We start from the raw sequence: 15,070 nt of genomic DNA, 5'->3' as shown, positions 1-15,070 counted from the left end.
TAAACTTGGACCTGTTGCACCCAGAACCTGCCTCCATCTTGTCTCTGTTTTGTCTCTGAGCGGTATATCGAGGGACCACCCCCCAGCTCGGCCCACCGACCCTACACATGCAGCCGCAAGGACTAGAACATATTATTCAGCACACCGGTCACTGTTAGCGCTCCAGCATGCCCAGATAACACCTCAGCACGCTCACTCATCACTGCTCAGCATCTCTTCTGTTCTGTTTTTTATACACTTTTTTTCTTTTTTCGTCTGTGTAGCTCTGATATTTGGTGTTTTTCTGCAGGCTGAGTTGTATTGTGAAACAACAGCAATTTACACCATTGTTTGCTTCATTTTAAGTTTATGCCGCGGTCCTGGGGCTCTTGTACGATGTGACACGTGACTCCGCTGCCCAATCAGCGCTGGCGTCACTGTCCGCGCCTTCATACGAGTTGTACATGAAGAGTAAGTCCGGGCTGCGGCTGATCTCCGACTTCCTCTTCATGTTCAATTCATATGAAGGGTGGGGACAGTGATGCCAGCGCTGATTGTGTGCCAGTGTCAAACCGCATGAGAGCCCTGCAGAGAGCGCGTGCTGACACCGTGGGAGCAGCGCAGGCACGGGATGTGAGTATAGGCTTTTTTATCTTATTGGGGCAAAGCGTGGGGTATGACAAGGGGTTGTCCTAGCAGTGGACAACTTTAAATGAAATGCGGCATTGCTGGTGTGAGACATGTAATGACTGACAGTCAGCTCTCCTGATCTACACTGGTAACACCTCCTTTTATTTAAAAAAGTTTCTGGAGGCAGATTCTCAGGGAGATCTATGTCCAGCCCGTAGATCTTAACCGTTCATTTACATATAAAGACAAGTGTCGATTTCTAGGTAATAAGATCAGATTGAAGACGTCACGTTATCATTTTATTAATTTTTATTTATTTTTACTTACTTGCGTGGTCATCTAGATGGCTTAGGAGGGTTGATCCTACTGAACCAGATATAATGTTAATATTAACCCTTTTTTTTCCCCCAGAACCTGTACAGAAGTCTCCATTGGAGGAGTTTGGATTCCCGCAGAGTGGAGAGGAGGTCAGGCAATATATCGGTCATGCTTTATCTTATGATCAAGCAAAGAAGACCCCACGTTGGGTCATTGAGCATCTTACAAAAGAGAAAATAGTTGGTGAGTAAAAAGGGAATTAATTCCATTACCTCGGCTGGTCTCCTAGTAAGGAGCACAATGGGCAACAAAGTGTATGGTGGCTCAGTGGTTAGCATTGTATGGTGGCTCAGCGGTTAGCACCTTTACTTTGCAGCTCTGGGGTCCTGGGTTCAAATCCCACCGAGGACAACATCTGCAAGGAGTTTGTATGTTCTCCCCGTGTTTGCATGGGTTTCCTCCGAGTTCTCCGGTTTACTTCCACACTTCAAAGACATACTGATAGGGAATTCAGATTGTGAGCCCCAATGGGGACAGTGAAGACAAGATCTGTAAAGCGCTGTGGAATTAATGGCGCTATATAAGCTAAAGCATAATAATAATGTTTACAAGCGGAGCCAGAGCCGCCTCCTGTAACAGCAGCTGAGCGCTGCGTTCCAGTGAGCGGTGGAAACATGCGGCTCGTCTCATCTGTCACAATGTATCGGGCGCTCAGTGCCGTTCCTATTTTCTGACTGCATGCTCGCCGGGAGCTGTGCCCTCCTGAAGACAGAGAGTGGGACAGCCCCCTTTATTCAGCACTGGATTCCCAGAGGTCTAACAATATGTCAGGATCACAGTTATCCATTTTTAGTTGCACTTTTACACATCTGATTTTTGATGTATTTAGTATTTTTTCTGACAATTCACCACTTAGGCCAGACAACGTTGTAGTGAATTCTTATTGTTTATTCCCATGCAGTAAAAAAAAAGTTTTCAAACCTCTTCTATTTGTTTCTGATTTGACTCCGTTTTCACTTACTGACTTCAGTGTTGGGAAAACTGTAGCATTAGACATTTGTCTAGAGCGGTCACATTACAGAGCGCCTGCCACCAGTCTCAGGTCGCCCTTTTTTATTTAAGAGAACAGCGGGCAGCCTCCGACTGGTGATTTTTAATTTTTTTTTTTTAAACAACCTATGGGCAAAAATGAAATAAAAAAGTGTTGCTAATACCAGCCTAAAAGACCCGACTTTCTAGCAAAATTCAGGTTCAAACTTGCATGTTGTTAGATCGTGGCATTCAGATTCCCTCAGTGTGAGACCTCGTGAGGTGTCATGAAATCTCACGTTGGAGCCAAACCAGTGTCGCCCCGTCCGGTACGTAGCAGTTACCAGTCGTAACATCATTAGAGCGGTTACCTCGCCTCTCAGTAAATGATGTATCCGCTCTGGTGTAGATCATCGGCCTCGCACTTTACTGTCACGGCGGCCACGGAGGGTTGTTGGATCTCGCTCTGTATGTCCAGATCCCACAACCCGGAAGTTAGGACCTGATTTTTTTCTAGACAGTCCGTACCTTTAGCCTGTCATTAGGGACACTGCTGGACGTCTTTCTTAATGAGTTATGATTTGTAAAACCGTCGGTCTGTGGCTGCTCTCTCTTTTCTTACATCGTACGTGCAGCCACACACAGGTGACAGGTCCTCTTTAAGTGAGGCTGCGGCATGTCCTGAGGCCAAGTTCACACTTTGCGGAATTGTGGTTTAGTCTGCAGCAGTCTAGAAGACTTGAAAGTCTCAATCACACATTGCAAAAAAATGAAAGCATGGTGCCGACGTCAGATCTGCAGCGTGCTCATTCATGTACAGATTTTGATTGTGGATTTCACCCTATTCAATAATGCTTAGTAACGGAGCAGGGTGGAATCCACGATCAACGAATGCTGGTTCCTTCTGTGGATTCATTACACGTTTTGTTGTGGATTAGTGACCAAATCCACAGTGGAAATGATCATCTGTTATCCGAGTGCAGTGCGATGTTACACACTCTCCTATAGACTTGTATGGGTGCGTGAGAACCGAATTTGGCGCGCAATCACAGCATGCTGCCATTTTTTTTTCCTGTCCGATTGCAATCCAATCAGCGCTGGCAAAAACCCGCCATTGATAAATAATGAAATATAGGATTAAATTGGTTCAAATGCAATCTGATTATTATTATTATTTAATCGCCAGTGGGAGCGAGCCCTAATGGTCGTATACAGCTGCCAATGGAAAGGCCCCTCTTGGGACTGTAAACAGCAGGACGGCTCAGTATAAATATAGTTGCCCCCCAATTCAGGGGGTTTTGTGCTTTATTTTGTTTGTCTAGGTTTTAGAACATGTTTTTCTTTTTTATCTTTTCCTTAGGCGTTGCTGACCGGAAACACTGTCGATTTAAACCGGATCCAAACATTCCGCATTTATTTAGTGCCAGCAATGAAGACTATTTACGTAGCGGGTGGTCCCGGGGTCACATGGCGCCAGCGGGGGACAGTAAATATTCTACAGTAAGAATCTGTTTTCTGCTTATCTGAAGAAGAAAATCTATAAAAATTAGTCTTTTTTTTCTTTTCTTTTTGTATTTATATAAGAATATGGAATATAAAGTTCATTACTTTGACTTGTCATAAAGCTTTATGTTGTGTGCAGACATTAAATGTTTGGTGCAGAAATTTCTGTACCATTTCGGCATCTCTTGGCACGAAAAACAGCGTGTAATACATGCGTTTTTGCCCCATTTTTTTAAATGTTTTTTTGGTGCAGATTTTTCCCACTCATTAATATGAGTGAAATCTGCAAGTCACAAATAAGCAATAAGTGCATGAGACTTCAGGATTCTCATTCACTTTATGACAAATCTGTGCAGAAAAAAAGCGACAACTCTGCAGCGTGTGCACAGACCCTTACTATTTTGACTATTTACATCAGTTCCCTTTTACGTCCACAGGAGGCCATGGCTGAAACATTTTACCTGTCAAACATTGTGCCCCAAAACTATAAAAACAACGCCGGCTTCTGGAATCGGTAAGGTCCATGGTCAACAGGGATTTACTTTACAATCTGAAATGCAGATGCAGTCCTGCCTCATGTTCAAAGATTAAAGGGGTTGTCAATAGCAAAAATCACCTCCTTACCACCCGGACTCCACATCTCAGTGATTTTTGGAGCTGTCTTCCAGAGGTTATGTGACATGACAATCGGCTCCAGCCTTCATCGTGGCATCAGACAAAATGGCTTCACCTGACTGAAGGCTGCAGCTGATCGGTGTGGCAGTCTGCAACGCTCCTGTGACACCAGTGTCCTCTATCAAAAGACTCGGGTTATACCAGCGATTAAAAACTGCTGGAATAACCTCCATCCGACAAGTGTGTGTAAATATATAGAAATATATTTTTTATTTTTTTTAAATCTGGTGTCCTTTAGCATTTAATGAGAGGCTGTTCAGTAATGGACAATACTTTTAACATATCGTGGTCTTTCCTGGACCACTGCAGCTTGAACCCACATTGAGCCTTCAATGTCACAGACACAAAGATATGACGAGACATGGCTGCCTTCTACAGCCTTCCTTTCTTTCTGGCTCCTTCTTACCGGAACCATTTTGCCCAGAAAACAATATAGCTAAAATGGTTTTGGTAAGCAGGAGCCGGAAAGACATGTGCCGGCGCATGCGCAGTTAGGTTTTAGGCTCGGCCTGCAGTAGAGAAGAGGAAAGTGCATTTGTGCGATCCGGCAATGTCCCTGCTCAGGCGCGAGATTTCATTCAGCAATGTGGATGACACAGGACACGTCATCCACATCAATCAAAGCTGGAAGACGGCTTTTAGCAGGGGAGAGGAGGGACAGGCCCCGCTGTAATGACACCCCTGGGACCGGACCGTCCTAATTTGTATACCTTGCTGGAGCACTTCAGTAGTTTTTTTTGGAGATATAAGGGGGAGTCAGGACATAGTATACAACTTTCTGTAATGCAGCACAGGCGCTGAGGAAGGTGGTGGTATACCGCTGAGCTGTAGTTCCCCTCTGGCGTCACTGTGTAGAGAGTACAACATTTTCAGGATCAGTGAGGGGCCCATAGGTCAGACCTCCACCGATCATAAAGTAACATGCCATCACTTTATGGGATGGGAATACCCCATCCCATAAATGTCATTATTCACGTTGATTTCATACTCTGTCCTGGATGGCATCTATTTGCACGGTGACACCCCTCTGCTTCTGGATTACTATGTAACTAGGTAAATTTCCTATTCACAGGTCTAGGAGAACCGTATCTGGAGCTTCAGACACAGATATGTAGAAATATCTGCAAAGAATGACATAACCGATGGCGGCTTGAGGTGGACATGTTCTCCGGGGCCAGTCATCAGCCAGGCCATTGCATGTGTAGTGTAATGAGATCAGTCCTACAATGGAGTAATGGCGGCTCATTTTTCTCATTGCTTGAAATCTTTATCCAGGTTTGAAATGTATTGTCGAGACCTGACACAGCGATTCGATGATGTCTGGATTGTGAGCGGCCCCCTGCTGTTACCCGTGCAGAATGAGGACGGCAAGAAAAGTGTCACTTATCAGGTGAGCCGCTGTTTACCACCACATGTTCATGTAGTGACTTCAGAGATGACCGGTCGGCCGCCGTGTTCTAGAAAACAATGAGCCTCCTTCAGTCTGGCTGATCATTGCTTTCTGCTCCTGCCTGATTGTGTTGAGAAGCGTTCAGTCGTGAACTGAAGTTCCTTTTATCGGCAGCCTCCGATCCACTAAATTTCTTAGTTCAGGGTGAAAGACACCGCACATTCTCACTAAGAGCTACCTGTTTGCTCAGTAACCAGGGTGAGATTCTAATTTGATAAATTATAAATTCAGAATTTAAATGAGGAGCTAAGGGCATAATATGCAATAAAAGGCTTCGTGGGGCAGCAAATGGCAGGTTTGCAACACCTCCATGGCATGATCATTGGAATCATGGGTGATTCTGGGCAAATATTCTTTGTCGTTTTTGCACCTATGTGTGATTTGTGCCAGCAATCAGCCGTAATCGTAATCTGGGGGGGCGTACCTAGTATAATATCCAAAACCAGGGTAAATGCTTGGACCTGTTGCCCTCATCACTGCTGTTAGTGCACATACAATTAGGTCCATATATATTTGGACAGAGACAACATTTTTCTAATTTTGGTTCTAGACATTACCACAATGAATTTTAAACAAAACAATTCAGATGCAGTTGAAGTTCAGACTTTCAGCTTTCATTTGAGGGTATCCACATTCAAATTGGATGAAGGGTTTAGGAGTTTCAGATTCTTAACATGTGCCACCCTGTTTTAAAGGGACCAAAAGTAATTGGACAGATTAAATAATTGTAAATAAAATGTTCATTTCTGGTACTTGGTTGAAAACCCTTTGTTGGTAATGACTGCCTGAAGTCCTGAACTCATGGACATCACCAGATGCTGTGTTTCCTCCTTTTTGATGCTCTGCCAGGCCTTCACTGCGGTGGTTTTCAGTTGCTGTTTGTTTGTGGGCCTTTCTGTCTGAAGTTTAGTCTTTAACAAGTGAAATGCATGCTCAATTGGGTTGAGATCAGGTGACTGACTTGGCCATTCAAGAATATTTCTTTGCTTTAATAAACTCCTGGGTTGCTTTGGCTTTATGTTTTGGGTCATTGTCCATCTGTAGTATGAAACGACGGCCAATCAGTTTGGCTGCATTTGGCTGGAGCACACAGTATGGCTCTGAATACCTCAGAATTCATTCGACTGCTTCTGTCCTGTGTCACATCATCAATAAACACTAGTGACCCAGTGCCACTGGCAGCCATGCATGCCCAAGCCATCACACTGCCTCCGCCGTGTTTTACAGATGTGGTATGCTTTGGATCATGAGAGCTGTACCACGCTTTCACTATACTTTTCTCTTTCCATCATTCTTGTAGAGGTTGATCTTGGTTTTATCTGCCCTAATAATGTTCTTCCAGAACTGTGCTGGATTTTTTAGATGTTTTTTAGCAAAGTCCAGTCGAGCCTTTTTATTCTTGATGCTTATGAGTGGCTTGCACCGTGCAGTGAACCCTCTGTATTTACTTTCATGCAGTCTTCTCTTTATGGTAGATTTGGATATTGATACGCCTACCTCCTGGAGAGTGTTGTTCACTTGGTTGGCTGTTGTGAAGGGGTTTCTCTTCACCATGTAGATTATTCTGCGATCATCCACCACTGTTGTCTTCCGTGGGCGCCCAGGTCTTTTTGCATTGATGAGTTCACAAGTGCTTTCTTTCTTTCTCAGGATGTACCAAACTGTAGATTTTGCCACTCCTAATGTTGTAGCAATTTCTCGGATGTGTTTTTTTCTGTTTTTGCAGCTTAAGGATGGCTTGTTTCACCTGCATGGAGAGCTCCTTTGACCGCATGTTTCCTTCACAGCAAAACCTTCCAAATGCAAGCACCAGTCCTCAAATCAACTCCAGGCCTTTTATCTGCTTAATTGAGCATGACATAACGAAGAGATTGCCCACACCTGTCCATGAAATAGCCTTGGAGTCAATTGTCCAATTACTTTTGGTCCTTTTAACCCCTTACCTACAATGGACGTAATATTCCGTCCATGTGACCCTGGACCTAATTACCATGGACGGAATATTACGTCCCAGCGATCAGCGGCGCCCACGTGGTGAGCGCCGCTGATCGCGGCCGGGTGTCAGCTGATTATCACAGCTGACACCCGGCACAATGTGTCAGGGGCTGTCACGGACCGCCCCCGACACCTTAACCCCTTTCACACATCAAATGCGATCGCGGTGTACCGGGGGTTAAAGGGAAGCTTCGGCAGGGAGGGGGCTCCCTCCGTGCTTCCCTGAGCCCCCCACGGCAGCGCAATGTGCAGCGCTGCTGCGGGGGTCTCTTTCCCTACAGGCCCCCGGATCCAAGATAGCGACGGGGGCCTTCGGGGGGCCTGTAGGGAGCTGACTTCCTCACTGCCTGCAAAGCGCAGGCATGAGGAAGTCTGCAGAACTGCCTGTGACAGATTGCTGATCTGTCACAGTGATCTGTGATGTGACAGATCAGCGATCTGTCAGAGGACAGTGATGTCCCACCTGGGACAAGGTAATAAAGTAAAAAAAAAAAAAAAAAAAGTGTTAAAAATAATTTTAAAAAAAAATCGCTAAATAAATTAGTAAAAAAACCAAAAATATTCCCCAATAAATCCATTTTTTCAAAATAAAAAAAAACAAAATAATAAAAGTACACATATTTGGTATCGCCACGTCCGTAGCGACCCACCCTATAAAACTGTCCCATTAGTTAACCCCTTTAGCGAACCCCTTAAAAAATAAAAATAAAAAACGAAGCAAAAAATAATGATTTATTATCATACCACCGAACAAAAAGTGCAATAACGCGCGATCAAAAAGACGCATATAAATATACATGGTACCGCTGAAAACGTCATCTTGTCCCGCAAAAAATGAGCCGCCATACACCATCATCTGCAAAAAAATAAAAAAGTTATAGCTCGCAGAATAAAGCGATACAAAAATAATTATTTTTTATATAAAATTGTTTTCATTGCAAAAAACCGACAAAACATAAAAAAACGACCTAAATGAGGTATCGCTGTAACCGTACTGACCCGAAGAATAAAACCGCTTCATCAATTTTACCGCACGCGGAACAGTGTAAACGCACCCCCCAAAAGAAATTCATGAAACGCTGGTTTTAGTTCATTCTGCGTCCCAAAAATCGGAATAAAAAGCGATCAAAAAATGTCACGTGCCCGAAAATGGTACCAATAAAAACGTCAACTCGTTCCGCAAAAAATAAGACCTCACATGACTCGGTGGGTCAAAATACGGAAAAATTATAGCTCACAATATGTGGTGATGCAAAAACTATTTTTACAATAAAAAGCGTCTTTTCGCGTGTGACAACCGCTAAACATAAAAACCGCCATAAATAGTAAATAAAACCCCCCTTTATCACCCCCTTAGTTAGGGAAAAATAATAAAACTAAAAGAAAATGTATTTATTTCCATTTTCCCATTAGGGTTAGGGCAAGGGTTAGGGCTAGGATTAGGGCTGAGATTAGGGTTAGGGGTGTGTTGGGGTTAGGGTTGGAGTTATAATTGTGGGGTTTCCACTGTTTGGGCACATCAGGTGCTCTCCAAATGCAACATGGCGTCTAATCTCAATTCCAGCCAATTCTGCGTTGAAAAAGTCAAATGGTGCTCCTTCCCTTCCAAGCTCTGCCATGCGCCCAAACAGTGTTTTACCCCCACATATGGGGTATCAGCCTACTCAGGACAAATTACAAAACAACTTTTGGGGTCCAATTTCTCCTGTTACCCTTAGGAAAATAAAAAATTGGGGGCAAAAATATCATTTTTGCGGAAAAAAATGATTTTTTTCTTTTCACGCCCAGGCGTTATAAACTTCTGTGAAGCACTTGGGGGTTCAAAGTGCTCACCAAACATCTAGATAAGTTCCGTGGGGGATCTATTTTCCAAATTGGGGTCACTTGTGGGGAGTTTCAATAGTTTAGGTACATTAGGGGCTCTCCAAAAGCAACATGACACCCGCAGACTTCCCTTCCGAGCCCTGACGTGTGCCCATACAGTAGTTTTCTCCCACATATGAGGTATCAGCGTACTCAGGACAAATTGGACAACAACTTTTGGGGTCCAATTTCTCCTGTTACCCTTGGAAAAATAAAAAAATTGGAGACTAACTGATCATGTTTGTGGAAAAAATACGATTTTTTTATTTTCATGCCTGGGCATTATAAACTTCTGTGAAGCACTGGGGGGTTCAAAGTGCTCACCACACATCTAGATAAGTTCCTTGGGGGGTCTAGTTTCCAAAATGGTGTCATTTGTGGGGGGTTTCTACTGTTTTGGTACATCAGGGGCTTTCCAAACGCGACATGGTGTCCGATCTTAATTCCAGCCAATAAAGTCAAATGGTGCTGCTTCCCTTCCGAGCTCTGCCATGCTCCAAAATAGTGGTTTACCCCCACATGTGGGGTATCAGCGCACTCAGGATAAATTGCATAATATCTTTTAGGGTCCTGTTACTCTTGGAAAAATAAGTATTGAGGGTGAAAAGATCATTTTTGTGGAAAAAATATGATTTTTTAATTGTACCGCTGTACGTTATAAACTTCTGTGAAGCCCTTGTGGGTTCAAAGTTCTCACCACATATCTAGATAAGTTCCTTGGGGGGTCTAGTTTCCAAAATGGGGTCACTTGGGGGGGTTTCCACTGTTCAGGTACATCAGGGGCTCTCCAAACGTGACATGGCGTCCGATCTGAATTCCAGCCAATTTTGTATTGAAAAAGTCAAACGGCGCTCCTTCCCTACTGAGGTCTGCCATGCGCCGAAACAGTGGTTCCCCCCCACATATCAGGTATCGGCGTACTCAGGACAAATTGCACATTAACTTTTGCAGTCCAATTTCTCCTGTTACCCTTGGTAAAATAAAGAAAATTGAACCTGAAGTATTTTTTTTGTGAAAAAAAGTTAAATGTTCATTTTTTTTTTTAAATATTCAAAAAATTCCTGTGACGCACCTAAAGGGTTAATAAACTTCTTGAATGTGGTTTTAAGCACCATAAGGGGTGCAGTTTTTAGAATGGTGTCACTTTTGGGTATTTTCTATCATATAGACCCCTCAAAGTGGCTTCAAATGTGATGTGGTCCTAAAAATAAAATGGTGTTGTAAAAATGAGAAATCGCTGGTCAACTTTTAACCCTTATAACTTCCTAACAAAAAAAAATTTTGGTTCCAAAATTGTGCTGATGTAAAGTAAACATGTGGGAAATGTTATTTATCAAGTTTTTTGTGTGCCGTATCGCTGTGATTTAAGGGCACAAAAATTCAAAGTTGGAAAATTGCGAAATTTTCAAAATTTTCGCCAAATTTCCATTTTTTTCACAAATAAACGCAAGTTATTTGAATGAAATTTTACCACTAACATGAAGTACAATATGTCACGAGAAAACATTGTCAGAATCACCGGGATCCATGGAAGCGTTCCAGAGTTATGACCTCATAAAGTGACAGTGGTCAGAATTGTAAAAATTGGCGGAGTTAACGTGCAAACCACCCTTGGTAGTGAAGGGGTTAAAAACAGGGTGGCACATGTTAAGGAGCTGAAACTCCTAAACCCTTCATCCAATTTTAATATGGATTCCCTCAAATGAAAGCTGAAAGTCTGAACTTCAACTGCATCTGAATTGTTTTGTTTAAAATTCATTGTGGTAATGTCTAGAACCAAAATTAGAAAAAAGTTGTCTCTGTCCAAATATATATGGACCTAACGGTACCAGTCTAGCTGGAACTGTTCCAATGCGAATGCTTTGTAGTTTGGCTACCACTCTGTTTTCCATGGTCAGTTTCAGGTCATTATTATTTTGCCAGCACTATAGAGTCTGGAACTTCCTTTTTCCCTTACTAGAGTACACCCTTCTGACACTCTCTTACGAGGCTTCTTTTTTTTCCAGTGGGATACTCCAGTTCATTATCATTCTGTCAGCACTATAGAGTCTGGAACTTCCTTTATTAGAATACACAATTTTGATACTCTGTAACTTGGCTTCCACTTTTTTTTTCAGTAGGCTGCTCAATGTCATTATTATAATTCTGTGAGCACTATAAAATTCTGGTGCTTTGTAACTTTGCATCAGATTTTTTTCTAGTGGGCTGCCCCATTTCATTATCATTCTGTGGGCACTATAAAGGCTGGATTTGTGGTTTCAGGCCTCCCCATCCCTCCCTCTGGCTCTTGCTCACTGTTCTTCTTCTTTACTTGACGTAGGTGACTCCTTCATGCATCCACATTGCCTGGCGAAATCTTGACGTGAGGCATCATCCATGTCAGTTGAAGGAGGAGGGCGGTGAGCAGCAGCCGGGGCGGAGGGCGGATAGCAGCAGCCGGGGCGGAGGGCGGCGAGCAGCAGCCGGGGCGGAGGGCAGCGAGCAGCAGCCGGGGCGGAGGGCGGCGAGCAGCAGTCGGGGCGGAGGGCGGCGAGCAGCAGCCGGGGCAGAGGGCGGCGAGCAGCAGTCGGGGAGGAGGGCGGCGAGCAGCAGCCGGGGCAGAGGGCGGCGAGCAGCAGTCGGGGAGGAGGGCGGCGAGCAGCCGTCGGGGAGGAGGGCGGCAAGCAGCAGTCGGGGAAGAGGGCGGCAAGCAGCAGTCGGGGAAGAGGGCGGCGAGCAGCAGTCGGGGAAGAGGGCGGCGAGCAGCAGCAGTCGGGGAAGAGGGCGGCGAGCAGCAGCAGTAGGGGAAGAGGGCGGCGAGCAGCCGTCGGGGAAGAGGGCGGCGAGCAGCCGTCGGGGAAGAGGGCGGTGAGCAGCCGTCGGGGAAGAGGGCGGCGAGCAGCAGCCGGGGAAGAGGGCGGCCAGCAGCAGCCGGGGGGGAGGGATCAAGAGGCCCGAAACCATGGCCATCAGACAGGACCGACCCGATTTTCATACAACGCGGGAGAACTTTAAAGGTTCTTTTGGGAGTATACAGGGGGTATATAAGCATTTATGGAATGCAGCACAGACGCTGAGTAAAGTCATAGTTTTAGCTGTTATGACACTACTGGTGACAGGTTCCCTTTCTGTTACAACAGACCTGACATTAGGCATTGGACGGACAGGTTAGTGAGAATGAATGCACCTTGTTGGTGGCACTTTTAAACAATCTAATTTGTAATAAAGGTATTTGCTGATTTTCTATTTATCCATTAATGCAGTCCCCGCTTCCCGGGACCCAATTGTCAGATAACAGTGAAATAAGTGGGCTGAAAGTTTATATTATTGGGGGCAAGTTGGGTCCCCAGGAATAGAGATGCCCACCACAGCTTCTTTCGCTTTTGCTATTTGATGGCATTTTAATATTCGTTTTCTAAATCTTACAAGTCCTTAAAGTTTAAACTTTAATAGTGAAGATGGGTGGGGTGTGTGAGAGGCGATGTGGAAATCTCCATGTAGGTGCACAGAGGCCTACTGCAATTTGTGGTGGTGCACTGTGATCTTTTTGGTGTAATGAAGATGTTCTTGCTCATTTTTTATTTCAGGTTATTGGCAGTGATGATGTAGCCGTGCCCACACATCTGTATAAGGTGATCCTCGCCAGGAGGAAGCCCTCTGAGGAGACTCTAGCTGAAGGAGCTTTTATTGTTCCCAACGTCCCCATCAGCTTTCAGCATCAGTTGCCAGAATTTCAGGTCCCTCTTGAGACACTTGAGAAGTCGTCTGGTCTTGTTTTCTTCCCTCAAGTGGACAAATCAAAAGAAGTGAAGAACATTTGTGAGGAGGACACCTGTAAACTTATTGAACTAGAAGAGTTCAAACTATACATTGCAGGACGGAGCATGAAGAATGCAAGAAACCTCCAGAAAGTGGAGAAGATCATGTTAGAATTGCGTGAGGCCAACATAAAGCCGGACCGGTATCTGTTAGAACTTTATGAACAGAAGAAGAATGAACTGGAGTCTGGTGAGACCGTTACTGTACGAGACGGAAGACAAGGGTAACAAGTCATAGCTGCATGTTACAAGGCCCATAATCACATGGAACCAAGTTCTATTTTTCTTTGCTCAGGAATCTGTTAAGGTGACCTTTAACAAGGAAAAATCCCTTTAAATGAGGACTTTTGTAAAGTACTTAAAAAAAAATATGGGGGGAATAAATCATAGAAAAAAACGTTACATTTGTCATTATTCAGTGGGTCGGTCTGTGAGCCGGACCAAGAAGGCTGTGATCACTCCCTTCCGGACTCATGAAGGGGGAGAAATCTTGCTGCCGTCTGAGTGTTCGCTTTGTGCGGCTACGACTATTGATACCAGGCCATTATTACCAACTCATCAGGGATTATCAGATGTTTTCTTTTAATTGCCAAAGGATGGAAATACATCTATAGATTTAAAGAAATTCATCAGCAGGCTTTCGCTATGTAATCTGAAGAAAGTATGAGGTAGGGTTTAAATGGGTAACTCATTGATGTGTCCCTTATGAGGCTGTGTGCTGTTGTTTACTTATAATGAAGGTTTTATCACCAGGACTTTATCACTGCTCAGACTGCAGCAACAGGTGACACCAAGTTCGACTCCGCCCCTCCTGTGATAAGCAGCTCACTGTCTATAGATAATGTACATAGCTGTGGTGTGGCCCGTGGCAGCTTTTCAGCTCTTCTATTGTATGTGCTGTATCTAAGAACTCTGTGTCACATCTGCCACAGTAAGCTAAGTGATTCATCACTGGAATCTGTCTTTTCCTAATTTTCGTACGCCATGTCACGTTTGGAGAGTCCCTGATGTACCTAAACAGTGGAAACCCCCTACAAGTGACCCCATTTTGGAAACTAGACCCCCCCAAGGAACTTATCTAGATATGTGGTGAGAACTTTGAACCCACAAGGGCTTTACAGAAGTTTATAACGTACAGCGGTACAATTAAAAAATCATATTTTTTTCCACAGAAATGATCTTTTCACCCCATTTTTTATTTTCCCAAGGGTAACAGGACCCTAAAAGTTATTGTGCAATTTGTCCTGAGTACGCTGATACCCCACATGTGGGGGTAAACCACTATTTGGGCGCATGGCAGAGCTCGGAAGGGAAGCAGCGCCATTTGACGTTTTTGGCTGGAATTGAGATCGGACACCATGTCGCGATTGGAAATCCCCTGATGTACCTAAACAGTGGAAACCCCCCACAAATGACACCATTTTGTAAACTAGACCCCCCAAGGAACTTATCTAGATGTGTGGTGAGCACTTTGAACCCCCCAGTGCTTCACAGAAGTTTATAACGCCCGGGCATGAAAATAAAAAAATCGTATTTTTTCCACAAACATGATCAATTAGTCCCCAATTTTTTCATTTTCCCAAGGGTAACAGGAGAAATTGGACCCCAAAAGTTGTTGTCCAATTTGTCCTGAGTACGCTGACACCCCAAATGTGGGAGAAAACTACTGTATGGACACACGTCGGGGCTCGGAAGGGAAGCAGTGACGTTTTGGAATGCATCCTTTGATGGAATGGTCTGCGGGTGTCATGTGCGTTTGGAGAGCCCCTGATGTACCTAAACTATTGAAACCCCCCACAAGTGACCCCATTTTGGACACTAGACCCCCCCA

At 44.3% G+C, this 15,070-nt stretch overlaps 1 protein-coding gene across 1 annotated transcript in view; it reads left to right on the top strand.

Annotated features, from left to right (window-relative positions):
• LOC141095493 (nuclease EXOG, mitochondrial-like) overlaps window positions 1-14,801 on the top strand; it is a 33,297-nt gene extending 18,496 nt beyond the window's left edge. The window contains exons 2-6 of the mRNA XM_073581526.1: window positions 1,021-1,170; window positions 3,317-3,456; window positions 3,897-3,973; window positions 5,410-5,524; window positions 13,009-14,801. Of these exons, the coding sequence (XP_073437627.1) occupies window positions 1,021-1,170; window positions 3,317-3,456; window positions 3,897-3,973; window positions 5,410-5,524; window positions 13,009-13,467 (941 nt within the window). The 3' untranslated portion in view covers window positions 13,468-14,801. The remainder of the gene's footprint in view (window positions 1-1,020; window positions 1,171-3,316; window positions 3,457-3,896; window positions 3,974-5,409; window positions 5,525-13,008) is intronic.
• The last annotated feature ends 269 nt before the right edge of the window (window positions 14,802-15,070 follow it).

The sequence above is a fragment of the Dendrobates tinctorius genome, unplaced genomic scaffold, assembly GCF_039654945.1.
Source record: "Dendrobates tinctorius isolate UK_male_01 unplaced genomic scaffold, ASM3965494v1 ptg000070l, whole genome shotgun sequence".
Lineage (NCBI taxonomy): Eukaryota > Metazoa > Chordata > Amphibia > Anura > Dendrobatidae > Dendrobates > Dendrobates tinctorius.
This window is presented reverse-complemented; position numbering and strand designations above follow the sequence as displayed.